Source organism: Sylvia atricapilla, chromosome 13 (assembly GCF_009819655.1).
Source record: "Sylvia atricapilla isolate bSylAtr1 chromosome 13, bSylAtr1.pri, whole genome shotgun sequence".
Taxonomy (NCBI): Eukaryota; Metazoa; Chordata; class Aves; order Passeriformes; family Sylviidae; genus Sylvia; species Sylvia atricapilla.
The window spans coordinates 2,322,197-2,341,281 of NC_089152.1; the positions used below are offsets into that span (position 1 = coordinate 2,322,197).

Genomic DNA, 19,085 nt, shown 5'->3' on the forward strand with positions numbered 1-19,085 from the left:
CAGGAGTGTCACCCAGCCCAGGCCAGGATCTGCTGCCAGGGCCCTGCAATCCTTAGGAGGACACAGCACAGACCCCCAGAACAGGAGGCAAAGGATTTCCCAGGGGAGATGTTCCTTTTCTGTTCAGACCCCACTGGATTTTGCTATAGAAGTCCTCAGGCTCCCTCAGTGGTTTGTGCTCCCACCATCTGCACTGCAATTCCATCTGCTGCAGCAGGAAGAGTTTTGCCTAAAACCACACAAAATCCAGATTGATGTGACAGCAGAGTCGAGTCACCTGCTCATAGGAATGAGAAAAGGAAGCAGAGTGAAACTCATCCTTGCATTTCCAGCTGACAAATTTAGAACTTGGCTGCCACAGGAAATTGATTAATTCCCAAGTCTGCTCCAGTGTGGGCGGAGAATGTGCTGCAAGAACAGCTCCTGCAGTGAGTGAGGGGCTGGGCTCACACCTCACCTTCAGCTGTGCCCAGGGCCACCAGTGCTGCCCACTGGTGCTCATGGGCACCTCTTCATCAGACACCACAGCAGGACCCAAAGCTTCCAGCACCTGCTGCAGAAGGCAGGAGTTTGTCTCCCACCGGATTTTCTTCCTCGTGGCAACATGGGGAAAAAAAACCAGGTTTGTAAAAGTTATTCAGAGGTTTGAAAGGAGTGAACCCACAGAAGCTTCTAAGTTCCTGAAGCTGCCAAAGTGCCCTGGCTACAAACTGCAACAGCCCCAGGGAGCTCAGAGCTGCTCTCAGGGAAGGCAACTGTGCTACACAACCCCTTCAGCTCCTTTTCCAGGGGCACTTCCACTTCAGTGTCTTCTCACTGCCTCTTCCAAGAAGCTCATAGGCAAAACCTTCAGGGCAAATCCCAGTTCTCCCAAGAAGTGCACCCAACACCACAGTGAGTCGTCCCCTGTAATTCTTTATTAGAATCATGGATGAATATATTTTAAATCAATCTAAAAAAATAATGAATCAAAGTACAGTACATGCATAAAATACAAAGTAATTTACAAACAGATCAAAGTATCATCTTCAGAACTAATATCAGGAGGAGAAATGGAGTAAAAAACAAGAAGTGACCGACTACAGCAATGCCTTCCGTGTGCCTCACACATCATGAGCACCGCGAGACAGAAAGGTTGGGAACAGAACACAGCTGGAAGTGCCACCACATCTGGATCTTCCTAGTGGGTCACATCAGAGTCTGAGAAACGTCCCCTACAATCCATTGCTTCCCTGTAATTGTATAAATAACTGCAGGCATTTACACGACAGAGTTCCTCTAAATCCCGTGGGAATGCAGTGGCTGTGGCCCCAATGCCAGTGTCAGGCGTGTTTAGGGACAGCACAGGGACAGTGACAGTGACAGAAGGCACAGTTCATGTATCCCTGAACAAGCAGATTGGACTGGATTGGTACAGAGCAACACACCACAGGAGGAACACATCCAGTCACAAAACTACTCCAGAGGGTTTTGTTGAAGAAAATACAGCAATCCACTGGAATAATTTAAAAACACTGGATCAACCAGAACTGAAAACTAAGGCCAGGTAGTGGAAGTTCTTCATTCATCAACTCAAGCACTTGAATATATTAATAAACGTGGCATGCATTAATAGATGTGATATGTAATACGTGCCAACACCCTTCAAGTCTGAGTCCCATGAAAGAGAAAAAGGCATCCTCAAATCCTGATACCACCAGCACTGTGGAGGCCAAACCTCCAGCAGCACAAAGATGCTGCAAGTTCCAGAGCTGGAGTGACCCTTCCTCAGGGACGTGGCTCCTGCACTCACTTCCTTCACAAGGGGCACCTCTGTGGGGTCCCAGCAGCTCTGCCTCACATCCACCTCCTCCGCAGCAGGTGCCAAACCACAACACCTCACTCACAGGTAGCCTCAACTGCTGCCAACTGCTGCTTGTTCACAAGAAATTCTCTTTTCTCCCCCGTAATATCCTATAAAACTGCACTTGACAATCTGAAGATGTAGCCACAAACATTTAACTTACAATAAAATTGCACTTCAGAGCTTCGCCGACCTCTAGATGCAGAATACACCACCTTAAGACAAGGAAAGATTATCCTGCCCAGAGAGATTTTCCTCGTTAGCCTGACAGTAATTGCTTAGTGAGGAGCAGGATAACGTCTTCAAGTGCTCTCCAAAGGTGTCAGTGCTCTGACTAGTGGGCATCGTGTTGGGAAGGGATCAGTTGAGTTCCAAACAATTTACTGAGCCCAAACCGACAGGTCGGTGTTGGGAAAATACTGCAGCCACATCCAAGTAAGAGATTGATAAACACTGAAATCAAAGTGTTTGAGACATGGAGAGATTCATGGAGAAGGAATAAGCAGTAACCAAACACAAGAATGTAACCACGAGAATTACAAATATATTTCAATCTTGGACCTGGGGAATATACACAGCCTTTTAGGAAAGAATGGACAATTTATATATTCTGACAGCACTGCATCTTTGGTTTGTTTTCAGTGGTTGGAGGGACATGGATGGGAACCACGTTGTTGCTTGGGGACATGTCATTCTCACGTCTGTCAGACATCTGCTTCTGGGAAACAATCCGATAGATCTCTGGAAGAGGAGAAAGAGCTGATCAACATGTGCACACCACAAAAGGCCACTGAGGAGTTAAACCTGGGGGAAACCAGGCATAGCTTGGGAATCACACAAGTAATGCAGTGAAGCTTCCACACAAAGTTCAATTGTGGTGTTTTCTAGATACAGAAAATAAAATGTATTTTTGCAACAGAAATTACTTTTTTAACAACTGTTTTACTTTCCTTGAGATAAGAGCCAGTAAATGGACAGAATTCACAAATCTCCAGGCCATGAATGAGAAACTCCATTCCTTCTGAAGGTTCTTAAGGCTCCAAGGACAGTGGTCACATGTTTGCTGATGTATCCACAAACAGGATTAAAGGGAACCATTCCAGATTTCTCTCCCTGATAGGACTGCAAGGGCGAATTCTTCTTGCTGAGCACACCGAGCACGTCTATCTCCCAAGCAGTGTTAAATCTTAAAAAAAGGTTGATTTGGGCCCAAAAGGGGAGACTCAGCCCCTTCAGCAGCACAGAAACCCTTTACAAAATGTGCTGTGTGAGAAATACGGGCTCCAGATGAAGAGATTCTGAACAGAGAGGAATCAGGAGCATGGGATAAACACCTGCACCCAGAGCCTTGCCCTGCTGCTGGGGCTTGTCTTGGCTGATGCTGCTGCACAAAAACTCAGAGTAGCTACAGCAGCACTTCAGCTGCACAGAGAGAGTAAAGTGTGTGTAGCACTTCACCCCCAGAAAGGAAATACAGGACACCAAAAATAGAACATGGGGAACTCACTTGCAAATTTGAATTTGAAGACAATTAAAAAAAAAAAAAAAAAAAAAGCTTGTAAAAGCTCAATTTTACAAAAAGCCCTAGCTCAGACTCAGACAGGGACAAACTGTAAAATAAAATGGCTTTTTCATATGTAGTCAAGTACAGATCGAGTCATTGAGGAAACCAAACAAGAGCTGAACAGGTTAAAGGATTTTCTGATTTCACCCCTTCTCAAGCTTCCTCTTCTCTCCAAGCATCTTACACATAAACAACCTCCCAAGTGAAGTGAAACCCATGAAACCCTTTAAAGCCACCTGCAGCCCGGTGTGTGCATGTGCAGCAGGGCTCAGCAGAGCCTGTGTGTGGGGTGGGAGGAGCAGAGAAATCTGCTCTGCACCTTCAGGACAAGCTTCGTGCTCGGAGCTGGCAGCCAGTTCACTCCCAGTGCAGAACAATGCCTGTTCTCAGCAACAGGAAAAGCCTCTGGCCACCTTTGTTACTGGGGATTCTCTGGTAGCACCTTCAGCATCAACAATTCTCAGTTTCATAACAGAATTTCCTGAGCAAGTTCATGCAAGTCCCTGACATTATCACACACTTCCTCCACCCCATCGGCCAGGACTCACACAGGGTGCCCTCTGTGTAACAGCCTCATCTGACAGCAAGGATCTTCAGCCCCAAAGCCTTAAAAATAATCTTAACAGCACCAATTCCCTTGCTGATAATGGATCTGCTCCTGACTCTGGGAACATCTTCCCATCATCCTCACTTCCACAACCTCCCCAGCAGCCCTGCAAGTGGATCCACTGTCAACAGTCCCAAATTTGCTGCTCCCTGCTGCTTCTCCCTCCTCTGCAGGGCAAAGCTTGGTACAGCCACAGCCTAAACGCTAAAACCTGCCCTTCCCTGGTGAGCTGCACACTCAGCACACAGGGGAACAGCCCAAACCTGCTCTCCCTGGGGCAAAATGCCCAGAGCCAAGCCTGCACCGGAACTGCAGTGCCCAGAGAGCACCGGGCTAATGAAGATGTGCCCTTCTTAATGAACACACAGCACTCTGGGCTCTGCTCAGGAGCTGAATGAGACCTTATTAAGGGCACAGTCAACAGAATGCATCACTGCATAATGGGGAACTGTGAGAGACAGGCCTTGCACTGTGAGAGCTGGGAAAAAGTGACACTGGCTGTCCAGCAGGAGCTGGGCCAGGCCTTGGCTGCTCAGCCTGCACTGGGGTTCCATTCATCTTCAGGTGTACAGAGACAACAAAAGAGGAAATCCCTGGATTTTTTGATTTTAATTCTCTGATGTTGTTTCCTTGGTGATGGGATTCCTTAGAGACGAAACCATGGCAGAATGTGGGGTGGGAACAGAGACAGCACAGAGCCAGGCAGGGAAGGGAGGCAGACTCCAGTTTACTTTAAGGATGCTTTATCCTGCTGTGAATGCTCAGGGTGGCTGGGATCATAACACCAGTCTCTCTTATTTGCCAAATGATACAAAGCAGCTTTGTGTGCACAACAATCAGCCCTGGCAGTCTAGACATCTTGAAACAGAAGAATTTGGATAGGGACCATTACTCTAAGTCACAGATGGGAAAGGTCCTCAGAACCTCATCTGGAATCCACAGCAGGACAGGAAGCCCACCACATGTATGATACACCCCCTCTAAAAGTCCTCTGTAATACAGGAGAAGAAAGAAGAGCTTTTATCCCTTATTCCACCTGTAGCAACAGATCACATGCTCAGGCTGTGCTACTGCACTGAATTTGTATTTCCCATGGCCAAAGCCATCTATTCAAAGTGCTTCATCTGAGAATCCAGGTGTGGATAAGCTTAACAAAAACCCTGCTACACCTCAAGGGAAGCACCTTCACCAACTTCCATCACCGTCCCAACCAGACCAGTTTCAGGAGGACTGGAAAGAAAGGGGGGTTGCAGCAGACCCTGGTCACAACACCGTGCTCAGGAGAAATCCCAGCAGCTGAGGGAAAAGCTCTGAGCAGCCTGGGGTGTCTGTGGTGCAGTTCCCAGCTCTGCAGCTACCAGCAGGGCTGGAGCAGCAGCTCATCGTGCCCCCTGTGTGAGCCAGAGCAGCAGCCCATCCTGCACCCTGTGCCAGCCAGAGCAGCAGCCCATCGTGCCCCCTGTGCCAGCCAGAGCAGCAGCTCATTGTGCCCCCTGTGTGAGCCAGAGCAGCAGCCCATCCTGCCCCCTGTGTGAGCCAGAGCAGCAGCCCATCCTGCCCCCTGTGCCAGCCAGAGCAGCAGCCCATCCTGCCCCCTGTGCCAGCCAGAGCAGCAGCCCATCCTGCCCCCTGTGCCAGCCAGAGCAGCAGCCCATCCTGCCCCCTGTGCCAGCCAGAGCAGCAGCCCATCCTGCCCCCTGTGCCAGCCAGAGCAGCAGCCCACCGTGTCCCCTGTGTGAACCAGAGCAGCAGCTCACCGTGTCCCCTGTGTCACCCAGCCCTGCTCACAGCCGCTGGCCACGCCTGCTGGCTCCCCCGGCTTCCTGCTCGCAAGGACAGCCAGAGTTCCACCCACAGGCACTGAGCTGGGAGGCAGCCCTGCCAAACGCACAGCAGCCACGATTCTGCGGGGTGACTCCAAAAACCACATTCCTCACGTGACTGGCCCCCCTCTTTCCTCCAAAGCAAGTCATTAAGAGAAAAAGCCAGCTGTGAAGTGAGCTCCAGAACAGCCCTCCTCAGCGTGCCAGGCACAGCCCAGCTGGAGCCGACCTGCTGCTCAGGCTCTGTTTACTGCACCTTTATCTCCCCCACACACAGCTCCTGGAGGAGAGAGCACAGCCCCACTAAGCTGAACTGACCCCTCCTGAACAAGGATCACAAGGATCCTGTTCACAAACCCAAGAGCTATTCACCCCAAGCACTGCCACAGCAACGTGGAGACAACACTGACAGCCTCGGGAATCTGTCAGAGCTCACCACAAGCAAGTTTTATTACTGTTTTCCCATTACAGACAGCTCTGCTTGCAGACATAATAAACCAGAAAAAAACAATCAAACCTCCACGGATTAGAATCCAAGCTCACTTCTAGACTAAAAGATACTGTGGGAAGCATGTGAGGAGAGATAAAGAAAGCCCAGCCCGTGCCAGAGAGGTGAGATGCTTCCCATGGCAACAGCAGTGCATCCCTTGAGCATCACTTGGCTCTGATGGAAGCCCAAGGGCACACAGGAAACTTCCCACCTCCTCTCCAGTGTCACCTAGAAAACACAACGGGCCAGCAAGAGATGGGCACTGTGGTGTGACCAGTGTGTACTGGCCATGACAGCCTGAGAGCCTCCTCAGGAGGGAATAAACACTACCTGATATATCTGATGTTGTTCTATTAACACTGGTGTATGAAAGTTAATTAACTAACCTGCATCTGAGAGCCCCCAGCCCTGTGCAAACAGACAGTGGGAGCAGCAAGGCTGCTCGCTCTCCAGGACACACAGCACATCTGGCCAAATCTGACCTCAAAGTCCAGGTGTTCCTGAGAGAAAGGCTACCAAGGACATGGGCATAGAGGAAGAAGTTTCAGGGTTTGGCACTGACAAGTGAATGATGTCTTTCCCCTGAAAAACCATGCCCAAATTCATGTGCATTTTTGACAGGACTGCCTTTAGGCATGTGAAGAAAACAGGAAATGCAGCAGGCATCCCAACACCTTGCATTCAGCCACTCCTTAGTCATCCACCCTCTGATGTCACTGGCAGTTTGTCACGTAGGGAACAAATGTGTGAACTAGAAGAACTTCTTTCTTTATGAAACAAATTTGTGCAATGCTGGAATTACAACTGGATTACTACACTGAAGTTAAAAGGGAACCACATGGTTCAATTAAAAAGGAAAAAAAAAGTTCTTTGTTCACTAACACAGACACACTGAACTGGTATCTGCATAGGAGCACTACTGCTTAGGAATCCAGGGTAAGAACACAATAGTCAGACCTGACAGAGGCCTCTTAGAACTCAGGATGAAACAAGAAACAGATGGACACAGGTAGCTAATACCCCAGCAACCTCTCTCCACTGCCAGGCTGTCCATAAAGCATTTCAAACAACTGGAGAAATGCTACTGGATTTATACTTTTACTACAGTAAATAGTTCTAGTCCTAGTTCTATCCTCACATGCATGTTCCAGCATGGCTTCCAGGACCTTTCTGGTGTGTTTTTAAAGGAATGTCTAAATTAGGTGGCAAAGAGGGAAAGAATTCAAAACTAACTAGGTGCCAATGTCACAGCAATGAGATCTGATTTACAGACAGTTCAGAAGTGGGGCCACTGCTCATACCAAGCACATCACATAACCTGGCACATGCTACACTGGGAAGGAGGGCTTTACATTTACAGCTGGAAAACATGTTGGAAGCAGTTGGAGAAAGCAAGAGACTGCCTGGCACACCTAGAAAAGGGACACAGCAAACAGAAAAGTGTTCAGACGTTTTGAAAACTCAGACTAGAGTATTTGCAAAGCTGGGAATGATGAAAGCTCCAAAACCAGAGGCCACAGTGTCCCACTGTGCCCTGGCTGCAGCTGACAGGGTGCACAGAAATGCAGAAGTCTCAGGGCAATAGTGACTTCTACACCAATTTGTGAATTCCTACCCCACCTTTACAAGCCAGGGTTCAGGTTCCCCAAACTGAGTGACTCAGCTTTAACAGGTTTTGCCTACCTAAACAAGGCTTTAAACAAGAAGGAAGTACTTTGTCCACAGAGCATAAAAATGCAGCACTCTCTGCCGTCACATGTTACACGGGCCAAAAGTCCAGGCAGGACTTTTAAATGCAACAACAGCAACTCCTGCAGCTCAGGAGTCACTGTGTCTCAAAGGAAGGATCTCTGCTCTTTCATCCCCTTTTCCTTGGCAACTGCTAAAGTCACCACTGAAGATGGAAACAAACTGGACTGACTTCTCCTTGATGCACAATGGCTGTTCTCACTCGATGCCAGCATGAGACAATTCCCTCCTGTGGGCACTCCCCGTAATGGGAGATGGAAACTGAAACACAAACCAGGCTGACAAGAAACCTGGGGCAGATCAAAGTGAACAAGGATTCATTCCCCAGTTCAAGGCTGGCCTTTCAACTGTAACACTTTGAAACTGGACTCCAAATCTTATGGCTAATGAAGAATGATTAAATAGCAACATTTTAAGCACTTTATAGGCAAAGAAATGCCTATTTGCATCATATCTGAGCAGCCTTCTGCCCTTCCCCCTTGAAGCACAAAGCCCTGGATGACTCACCTGTCAGAATAGTCTGGAAAGCTGCTTCCACATTTGTAGAGTCTAAAGCAGACGTCTCAATAAATGACAAACCATTCTTCTCTGTGTGGACAGAAAGACTATAATTAGAGAGGTACAGCACATATCTGTTTCCCATCTGGAAAAGCTTCTGTACCAGATAATGTTTGTAGTGCTCCTGACGAGACACCCAGGTCTCAAGAGAAAGTAAAACAAATTGTGGGGTTTTCCCCCTTAAGTGATGGGAAAGTGACACCACCCAACACGAACATTACAATTTACACCCACTCCCAAGCACAGGTATCACCCAGTGCTGTGTAACTTTAAGGCACATTTTCCTGCACCACTGAAAGGGATAATCTGTTGCAGTTTCTCTGTGTGACAGTTTCCCATATTTTCCTCAGCCTCATCAAGTTTCTCCACCTCCCACCTGCTAATACATCACAGCAGCTTATTTAACAGGAATAGAGCAGGAATGACACTCCCCCAGCTGCAGGCAGCGATCCTCACTGGCCATAAATCGCCAGTGGAGCTACAGCAAACTTTAATGTGACAAACCCAGCTACACTCCTGGATGAGAGACTGGGCCTAAAACAAGGCTGGCAGAAACTAGAAATACTGTTCACAGACCTTAATTACATAACAAAAGTCAGAGAACCAGTTTAGTGAAAGTGTTCAGCCACAGGCACCTATGTAAGGCTGCAGATCAGTTGGGACACAGAAGGCAAAGTCACCACCAGACAAGAAATTCAAACCTCAAGCTACAGGCACAGTTTCTGCTAGACAAACAGTGCCCAGGTAAGAGAATAAATCTACTTTAAAATGTTCAGGTGCCTCTGGCTGATTCTTTGGACAACACGCCTGTCCTGCAAGGTCTCCTTTCAGCCTGAAGGTGACATGTAACACCGAGGGGCATCACCAACCACAGGTTTTTTCCTCCTGCCCACACCCTCCCCAAGCCAGGAGGGCAATCCCCAGAGAGCAGCAGGAAATTCCAGGGCTCCCCAACCTGCGAAGGCCCTGGCCTCGTCGGTGGGCACGGCGCGGAGGTGGCGCAGGTCGCTCTTGTTGCCCACCAGCATGATGACAATGTTGCTGTCGGCGTGGTCCCGCAGCTCCTTCAGCCACCGCTCCACGTTCTCGTAGGTGAGGTGCTTGGCGATGTCGTACACCAGCAGTGCCCCCACGGCTCCACGGTAGTACCTGGGGACAGGGCACAGCCAGCCAGGCACTGTGAGCTGACAGGAGGCTGTGCAATAGCGGGGAACAGCTCTGGAGAGGCTGGGCAGCCACACAAACAACGCCCAGGGCACTTCTCCAGGGCTGTGGGGAAGTGGAGCAGCCAGACGAGGTTACACCACAGGGCCAGCTCAGAGTCTGGGAGCAAGGCAAGCCCCACGTCTGTGGGGAAAACCTGCATCCCAGACATGAAACACCGGGCTCTGTGGGGAGCTGCTGTCACCTTCCACCTCTGATCCACTCCTGAAAATCCTCCCCCACCCATCACTGTGGGTGCAGCACAGGCACGGCCCAGAGCGATAAGGAGACTGTCGAGTGACTCACTGGGTCATAAAAATGTCAGCATGATCTACTCCCTTTACCAAAGGCCACAGCTCCTTTGGAGTGAGAGCCACAGCAATGCATTCAAAAGGCAACAGGCTGTGAGGCACCTAGAACAGGCTGTGCTCCCTCACAATTCCCTCCAGCCCTACTGCAATCCAGCTTTTGCTATGCTGGTTTTTAACAATTAAACAAGCACACAAGTGAGCAGTCTCTCCTGGCTGCTACAGGAAGGTTTCAGCTCTTGGGTTACCACTGATAAAACGACCAGGAACACTGATATTCCTTTATCATCCACTTCCATGGAAATGAGTCTCTCAAAGCTCTTGCATCCTAAACTTTAAATGCCCCCTGTTGCGTGCCATGAGAGCACTGCAAAGTCAATCAGTCTGTGCAGGAACACACCAGATCGAGTTTCTGGGCTGAATAATATTTAACCTTCCCAGCTCCAAAGGCTGTGGCTATTACCCGATAAAACACAAACACCCCTGTCTGCAGTGGTGAGGAGCTGGAAGGGCCCAGGATTGCCCTCCTCAGCCAAAGCCTGTCCTCAGCCACCCAGGCTCCACTTACGCTGAGGTTATGGCTCGGTATCGCTCCTGCCCCGCTGTGTCCCAGATCTGAGCCTTTATTGTCTTCCCATCCACCTGGATGCTCCTCGTGGCAAACTCCACCCCAATGGTGCTTTTGCTCTCCAAGTTAAACTCATTGCGAGTGAATCGAGACAGAAGGTTGCTCTTGCCTACTCCAGAGTCTCCAATAAGTACAACTGCAAGACAAAAATGATATCCGAATCAGACTCCAGAGGTAGACGACACACTGAAATTCAAATGCAAGAAATATTTCTTTTAAAGAATGAAGCATGAAGGAAAAGAATGGCAACAGCACCATCCTTGTCACGGATTCGCTGTCCAAGTCTCAATATTTCTGGAAAACCAGAGTTGCATTTTGAACAGATGTTAGAGTTGACTTTTACTGGTTATATTTCAGCCTCCTTTGCCCAGCACGGAAGAACACTCCTCTTTAAGGAAGAATACACATGGCTGTCACTGCAAACATTGGTGACCAGTTATATTTCCCTGAACAATACTAGAACTAAAATACAAAACACAAACCTTACAACCACACAACTGAAATGTGCTTTGCTGAAGAAATCCAAAACAAGGGCGAGCAGCAGACTCCACTTTCACTTTACACTCCTCATGCCTTTGCCGAAGAGAGGTTCCCCACTGGGGCAGAAAAATTTATGAATGAAAAGAGAACCAAGCCAAAGAACCCCCAAGGCCACCATCTCCCTGCCAGCCAGTTTGAAATGTTTGCTGAGACACAGCTCTCTGCCCTTCCACAGTCCCCACTGCTGTTGTGGCTCCTGGACACATCAGGCCAGAGCCTGAAACTGCTCAAAAACGCTGCCAGGGGATCACTGAGCCTCAGAGCTGGCTCCACCATTCCCTGGCTCAGTCTGACTCATCCCAGCACCAGTGCCAAGCAAACTAATTGGAAAGATTCAGCTGTGCTTGACAAGAGACTGACAGAAGGTTCAAAGTCCAGTTCCTGCAGGAAAAACAGCGTCACGAGGATTCACTGCAATATATTGTAACGCTGAATTAAAAGGTGCAAGTTGAAGTGTAACTTAAAACTCAGTACCAAGAAGCAGAACAGTAGATGAAATGTGTTCACAACCAGAGTGACATGAACAGGAGCCTCTTGGGGTGACCCTACGGCCTTAAGGATGATAAAGTTCCAAACCAGTACTGAAGGAAATGGAAGAAAAAACCAAGATAAAATCGTCCAGAAGAAAGGCCAATAAAGAAGTTCAGCAGTGAATCAACACCAGTCCAAGCAAAGACGTGCAGGGTCAGGTGACAAAAAACATTGTGTCTTTGTTCATTTAGAAAAAAACAATTACTTGCTCAGTAACATCATTAACTGTTAAGATACCACAACACAGCGTCAAAGATCCTGTGAGGAACAACAAAGCAATGAGAGCACCAACCACACTCAATGACACAAACCCCCCGTGGAGCTCAGTCTAGCAGCAGAAACACTCCCATCTGCTGCTGCAGCCCTCTGCAGCTTCTGTTTAAATAATGCAGAGCAATTCTGGCAGATGGGACTTTGCTCTGACTGGAAGGGCAGAGCAGCACCTTTTAAACTCCCTCCATAAAGGAAAATTGCCGTAAAACGTTGGCTTCCAGCACGGCCTTGTGCAGAATACTTCATCAGGATAAACATCTTCCCAGCCGCCCGTGCCAGCTGACTCAGCACGCAGCCGGCCGAGCACACGAGGTGCAGAAAGCACCCTCTGTTAACCTCTGCTGGGTAGGAAGATGACAAAGGCAGGTAGGAGTCTGCTGTCCTACGTGCCGGGTCACTGCTGAACAGCTCTGCTGGCACAGAGATGCTCCATCCTGATAAACCCAGTGCAGGGGACAGGGCACTGCTTGCATCACCACCCCTGGCAAACAGCCACAGCTTTCCTCTGCCACTGGCAAGTCACTTCTTCAACGCTGTTTTGGCAGGTTTGGGCCACGGCTTTAGATGACATCATGTTTGTATTCACTGGGACACACAACGAGTTCCCACGAGGGAAAAGCTGACAGCTTCCTTTGCACAGCTCAGTCCTGCTATCACCCAGCAGTGGCCAGAAGCTTCTTTAAGCAAGAAAAGCAATCCACATTCACCATTTCCTTTTCCCAACAGGATGCATCACATACCTGTTACGCATTCCCTCAAACCTGTCTTTGTAGTTCAGTGTAAAGCCCACCTTTAAGTCATTTAACAATAGAGGGATCCCTTTAATTCCTCTGCTAGGTTTTTTCCCTTGCCTTGTCTGAATCTCACACTGCTTATGTTCTGAATGGTTTCCAGCACCAGATTAATGTGTCCCAATTATAAGGGGAAAATAATACCTTCCTCCTTGAAGTCAGCTATTTCCTCTACTTAATTGGGCCACTGCAGCTCCTCTTGAACACGGACACAAGAACAGCCTGGAATGTCAGCAGGCGCCTAAGACTCCTCACACCTTCTGCATTTCTGCCAGTCTGGGCAAGTATCACTCTTTAAATAAAATTATAAACTGAAACAGCTTTAACAGCCACTCAGATGGTGTTATTAATTTCAGTTTTGCTTTTCTTATCAAGCCACCATATTTTGATATTTTATACTACGCAGCGTTCCCATGTATTACATTCTTAGCATAGAAATGCAGCAGGAATGACCCTGGATGGCCAAGTCCCATACTAAACACTCCAAGCAAACAATTTCTAAGAGGGAAATGATGTTATCTAGGCCATGATAAAGCTAATTGCTCCTGCACATTGTCCCTTTCATTGGGCTTTTCTTCCAGAAATTCACTCCTAATGGTTAGAAATTGCCTTCTGATTTTCAGAAGGAATTAGTGGCCAGCATTCTCCATGTGCCAGCATTCTCCATTAGCTTGTTAGTGTCTTCTCCCAGTGGTGTTTAGGCTGGGGTATTTACAGAAAGCAACCACATCTTGTCTGGGCTTTGCTGTATTTGCTAAACGCAAAAACTTGTCAAATGGTTCCTTATAAACACATTGTTCATTTCCCCAAACACCTCCCCTACAAGTTTTTCAATTTCTTTTCAGCACAGTGAGAACTGCCCACCTCATTCTAAGTGAGATGTCCCTGTGATGCAGACAAGAATTTTAGCATTTCCATCTCTGCTAGGCACACATGGAGCTGGAATTATTTCTCCTGACCATTTCACCGTGACAGCCCAGTCTGTCTGTCATCAGACCTAATTGTTCAGCTTTAGGTTGGCAAACTTTTACTTTACCAGAGTCTAATTCCTCAGGGATAAACATCTCAAATCCCAGCTCATCTGGAGGACCAGAGTCCTCATCCGCACACAGCTCTTGCAGTGACACACTCCCACTTCCCCCGTCCCACCCAACTTGCATCATCCACGAATTCCTTTTCTGCATCAGCACGGGAAGGAGGAAGGTCTGCAGGAAACATTTTAGCAAGTTCAGCCACAAGACTCAGTCCTGAAATTAATCAATAACCAGCGGTGAAGCAGCACCTCCCTCACAGGAGCAGCACCTTAGGAAGTTGCACAACCAAGGAAAATCGTATTGGCACATCTGAAAGTCATGGAAATGATCTCCCAGCCCCAGGTGACTGGTTTAGTGGTGGGACAGTTCAATACTTGCAACCACGTGCTTTCAATCGATGCATCTGACTTTCTATAGCATTTACTACCCTAAACATTTAAGACAAGCATACAAGCATTCAGTGGAGAGAGAAAAAAAAGACCATGAAGTCCACAGTACTGCATAAATTTCACTCTGTAATTCCAGATTTATTTCTGTAGACCAAAAAAAGAATTCAATTTCCTAGGCTCCATGAGAAGCAATTTAGAGAACTATGTCAAGAAAGGGTTATTAATTTTTCACCAACGTTCCAGCTCACTCACACAATTTTTATTTCTGTAAAACCTCTTAGATTAAATTTTCAGAAAATACTTTAATTATCTCATTAAATATGAGATCAGGTTGAAAATAGAGTCCAGCAGCACTAGCTTTGTGTTGTCTGTGGCAAAAGTTATTGCACAAGTCACATATTACATGATCTAGGACACCAGCACAAGGAAATCACCATGTCTAAAACTCATCTCTGCACTGAGCTCTGCTGTTAAGAGACGTATCAATAAAAAGTTTGGACATGTCTTCATGACCCCCAGAAGAACCTGCTGATGAATACCTCTCCCTGCCCACTTCAGCTGGAGTTTGAAGGGCATGTGAAGAAAAAAATTACTTGATCCTACACATCCTAGCTGATCATAAACCCAACATGGTCATGACTTATTTCAACCTCCCTCCTCAGATGTGCCCCATTTTATTCACTCTTTTTCTGTCACAAAGAGAACTGGCACCCCAATCCCTTTGGGCAGGGATTACCTGTCCATACAACCAGTAACACCTGCCAACACCTCTGCAGTAAATGGCTGCACCAGCAGGTTTGCTGCAGCACCAAAGTGCCTCCACATGTGAGGCAGTGAAAGTCGAGAGCTCCTACCACTGTCAAACCAAGAGACGTCATGCAACCACACATGTATCTAAACACACAAGTAAAATGTGTCTTCCTAACCCCAAACCAGCAAGCTGGTTCAGTTTCAGAGCATTTCCTCAATATCAAAGGGAGAAGTTGGAGAAATCAACATGATGCAAAGAAGCAGAGAGCTGAAACTGGAGTTTTTCCTAGCAGTAAGCTGAATGTCACCACAAGTCAGGTCCACGACATGAGACTGCCCCAAATCCAGAGTCCCAGATGGTGAAGGTGCAGACATAATCTTCCTGAGCTTTGTTCATAGAAAACATCTTCTACAAGTGAGGGTTCCTTTGATAACTGCTCATCTGTTGTAAGCACATTGATCAAAAAGAGCAAAAGGTTCCTGTACTAAAGCCAGGCTTAATTTATTAAGTAATAAAGTAATATCTTTATATCATCATTATATTTTCCTCCTCCTAAAATTAGAGCAAGATTTCTATGAACAGAACTTCACAGGTCTTATGCTTTCTCAGGGGCCATTCTGGGAGGAGCAGGCACTGCTCCCAGGCAGTGGGAAAGTGTGGAAGAATACAAAGACTGGAGGCTGGAAAAGAAGAATTTAACAGAAACTATTTTTTTCCAAGGCAGGCTTAGCCTTTCCTATATGGTGAAGCGTTGCAACATAGTCAGGAGCAGTGTCTTTTGTAACAGGTCCCTGGATTTTACTGTACAGCAGCACAGGTGGGCTCAGCTTACACCCAGCAGCAGAGTCAGCCAGATTTCAACACACAGCTGCTGTCAGGGGCTGACAGGACAAAACCAGAGACCTCACAAACAGAAACGTGGCAGTTCAGCCCAGGAGCAGTAAAAGACAGCCTGACCAGAGAACATCCTTCGATTGTTTGAATCGGGTCAAACTCTGACCTCAGTCCCTTCATAAACCCAGGAATGTCCTGCTGGATGAAGTGTCCTGACAGACCAACACCCAGAGTCTGACTCCAAGTAACTGATGTCCAAAAACCATGACATGCACCACAACAAACAGGTAATTTCTGTCCTAGGCAGCCCTTGCATCTTCAAATAAGCAATGCTTTCAGACTTGCCATTGTAACCGTCACACTGACGTGACCCAAACAAGATTTTTTTTTGCTTCTGTGAATTCGTGCAGGCTTTCAAATCCATTTATAATATGCAAGGCAATGCACCACAAAATTTGCATACACACCTGAGGGACTTTGTCCTTTTGCTTTCACCCACTGCCCAATAAAAGGAGCATTACAGATATCCAGAGAAATTACGGCAAACAGGAGATAATTTTCCTATATATGCCTTTATCACTCACTGATTAAATTTTGATCAAGCTGTACATCAATTCAGTATAAGGGTTATGATTCCATTAGCTCTCTTTTCTGATTATTTTGATGTCTTTCTCCACCTTTTGAATTCTACAACATGCCTTTCAAAATGGATATGTCTGTCATGCCAACATTTCACCTCAATTCCCAAGATGCTCATGTCTCAAATTCAAACACTGACTTCATGTTGTCCCCAAGTTCCCATTTCCTTTTCCAAAAGATTTACCTACCCCTTGCCTTTTTGACCAGTGCCTGGTAAGGAGACATTCTGTTCAGAGGCCTACTTGCCATTATTTCCAGATCATTCCAGAGTGGCCACAGCTTGTTTAGAACCACCATCACCTCTGGGAAGTTACGAAAGTTTCCACGATTTTCTTACTCTGCATTTTTGTGTTATTTCAGCTGCCACATCAATCCTAGTTCAGTGACATTGCATCAACTTCCTGCAGTCCACTTTAGCCTGGAAAAACCCAAATCATTTATCTTCACAGCATTCCCTGCACTCCCAACAGCTCCTATAAACCAAGCTAAACAGAAGAAGCTTTAGCAAAGGCAATCAATTAAATCAGCTTCGCACTTCTCCCTATAGCTGGATCCCAACTTTATTTTTTCCCAACTTAATAAAAGGAAGCAGGCCAAATGAAAGATAGGAGCTCTCCCAACAAACAATGTGTCACTGATATTCCCAGGCTTTCGCAGCCAAAACATTAATTACAAGCTCACTGACAGAACTGCATGAACAAGAGAAATTCAATGGCTTTGATAACCTGCACACGAGTATCTGCAATAACACTGCCTGATGCCATTAAACCAGTGGTCAGCAAGGTCCTTGCCAGTGCAAGCTGAGAAAAGAGCCCATTCTGGAACTTCCTGATTTGATTTCCACAGCAGTACAGATGACTGACTCAGAGGTAAAAATAATGCCACTTTCCACGTACAATTGGATAAAGCACCCAACAAAAACAAGGTAATTCCTCAAAGTTATTACAGGAGTTTAAGGGGACAGGAAAAAACATCAGTGTTTTCCTTTACCTTCATGATGATAGGCACAGGGTCTCTCATCATTACAACACAACAAGCAACGCTTTTAACCCTAAATTCAAATTTACAATACCAAATCACAATAAACAACTACTTTTTTACACTACTTTGCTTTTTCGGTGAGGTTTAAAAAAACTGGAGAGTGAACTTTCAAAACATCAGCACTCCTGAACGCATCACAGCAGTCTACATGAACCTGTCCAGCAGGCTGGTGGTTTACCCTGCAGGGAGTGAAAATTGAATATTTAACCTCAACCTGGAACATTTCAACCCAATTTGCCACTGTATTGCAGACTGGAGGGGCGTCAGCACTGGAAAACGAGATATTCCTGCCCTTGCTGAGGGAGCCAGGACAGACCAAGGCCAGGCTGGACAGGGTCTGGAGCCACCTGGGACACTGGAAGGTGTCCCTGCCATGGCAGGGGGTGGAATGCGACGGTCTTTAAGGTCCCTTCGCACACAAAGCATTCCCTGATTCCATGAGGATTTGATCATCTCTGGGTGTGGAACAGCGGGGACGTTCCACTCCTCGCCAAGGGCTCTGAATACAGAACGCAGCAAATCGTGCTATTTGATCAAATTAGCGCATCATCTACCAATGCTGAGTACATCTCACCCACTCTCTAGGTCTATTTAACAGCTGGAGAGGATTCCTATCAACCTTGACGAGTCCTTATCAGCGCCGGGCATCTTTCCTGGCGATCTTCGCTGGCCACCCGGCAGCGCGGCCGCCGCCTCAGCCTGTGCCCGGGGCAGCCTCGGATGGGCGCTGCCGCAAAGCCCCGCTGCCGACCCGTGCCCGAGGCTGGCATTCGGGCTGAGGGAGGGACCCCCGAGGCTGCCGACCCGTGCCCGAGGCCGACATTCGGGCTGAGGGAGGGACCCCCGAGGCGGCCGACCCGTGCCCGAGGCCGACATTCGGGCTGAGGGAGGGACCCCCGAGGCTGCCGACCCGTGCCCGAGGCCGACATTCGGGCTGAGGGAGGGACCCCCGAGGCGGCCGACCCGTGCCCGAGGCCGACATTCGGGCTGAGGGAGGGACCCCCGAGGCTGCCGACCCGTGCCCGAGGCTGGCATTAGCGCTGAGGGAGGGACCCCCGAGGCGGCCGCCGCCCGCCGGGCCCCTCGTCAGGGAGCGGCCCCGGCCCCACCCGCGGGCCCCGCCGGGGCCCTGCCCGCCTCACCTTTGAAGAGATAATCGTACTCGTCGTCGCGGGTGCCCATGGCGGGTGGCGGAGGTGCGGGACCGGGAGCGGAGCGGAGCGGGGCCGGACCCTCCCTGCAGCCGCCGCAGCGCTTCCGCCCTCCGCGCTCCGCCCGCCCGCCCACAGGCGCTTCCGGGGCAGCGGGGCCAGCGCACGGCCGCGCCCGGGGCAGCGCCGCGGCCGCGCCCGCAGCCGGGTTAAAGCGGGCGGGGGTCCCGCCCGGGCCCCGCGGCCCCCAGCACCGGAACCCCTCGGCAGGCCCGGGGAGAGGCCGCGCTGAGGCGGCGGAGCGGGGAAAGGCACTAGAGGCGGCCGGGAGGGGGTGG

At 48.5% G+C, this 19,085-nt stretch overlaps 1 protein-coding gene across 2 annotated transcripts; it reads right to left on the reverse strand.

Moving 5' to 3' along the window:
• Positions 1-895: 895 nt before the first annotated feature.
• On the reverse strand, positions 896-18,896 carry RAB11A (RAB11A, member RAS oncogene family). Of its 2 annotated transcripts, none has more exons than XM_066328207.1 (5): positions 18,739-18,896; positions 10,714-10,909; positions 9,590-9,783; positions 8,584-8,664; positions 896-2,584 (listed from the first exon to the last, which is right to left on the reverse strand). In XM_066328207.1, exons 1-5 carry the CDS (start codon positions 18,776-18,778, stop codon positions 2,445-2,447), a joined length of 651 nt encoding a protein of 216 aa, XP_066184304.1. In that variant the 5' UTR covers positions 18,779-18,896; the 3' UTR covers positions 896-2,444. The 2 variants fall into 2 exon arrangements, with proteins under 2 accessions (XP_066184304.1, XP_066184303.1); XM_066328206.1 differs by lacking the exon at positions 18,739-18,896 and adding an exon at positions 12,288-12,506.
• Between the last annotated feature and the right edge of the window lie 189 nt (positions 18,897-19,085).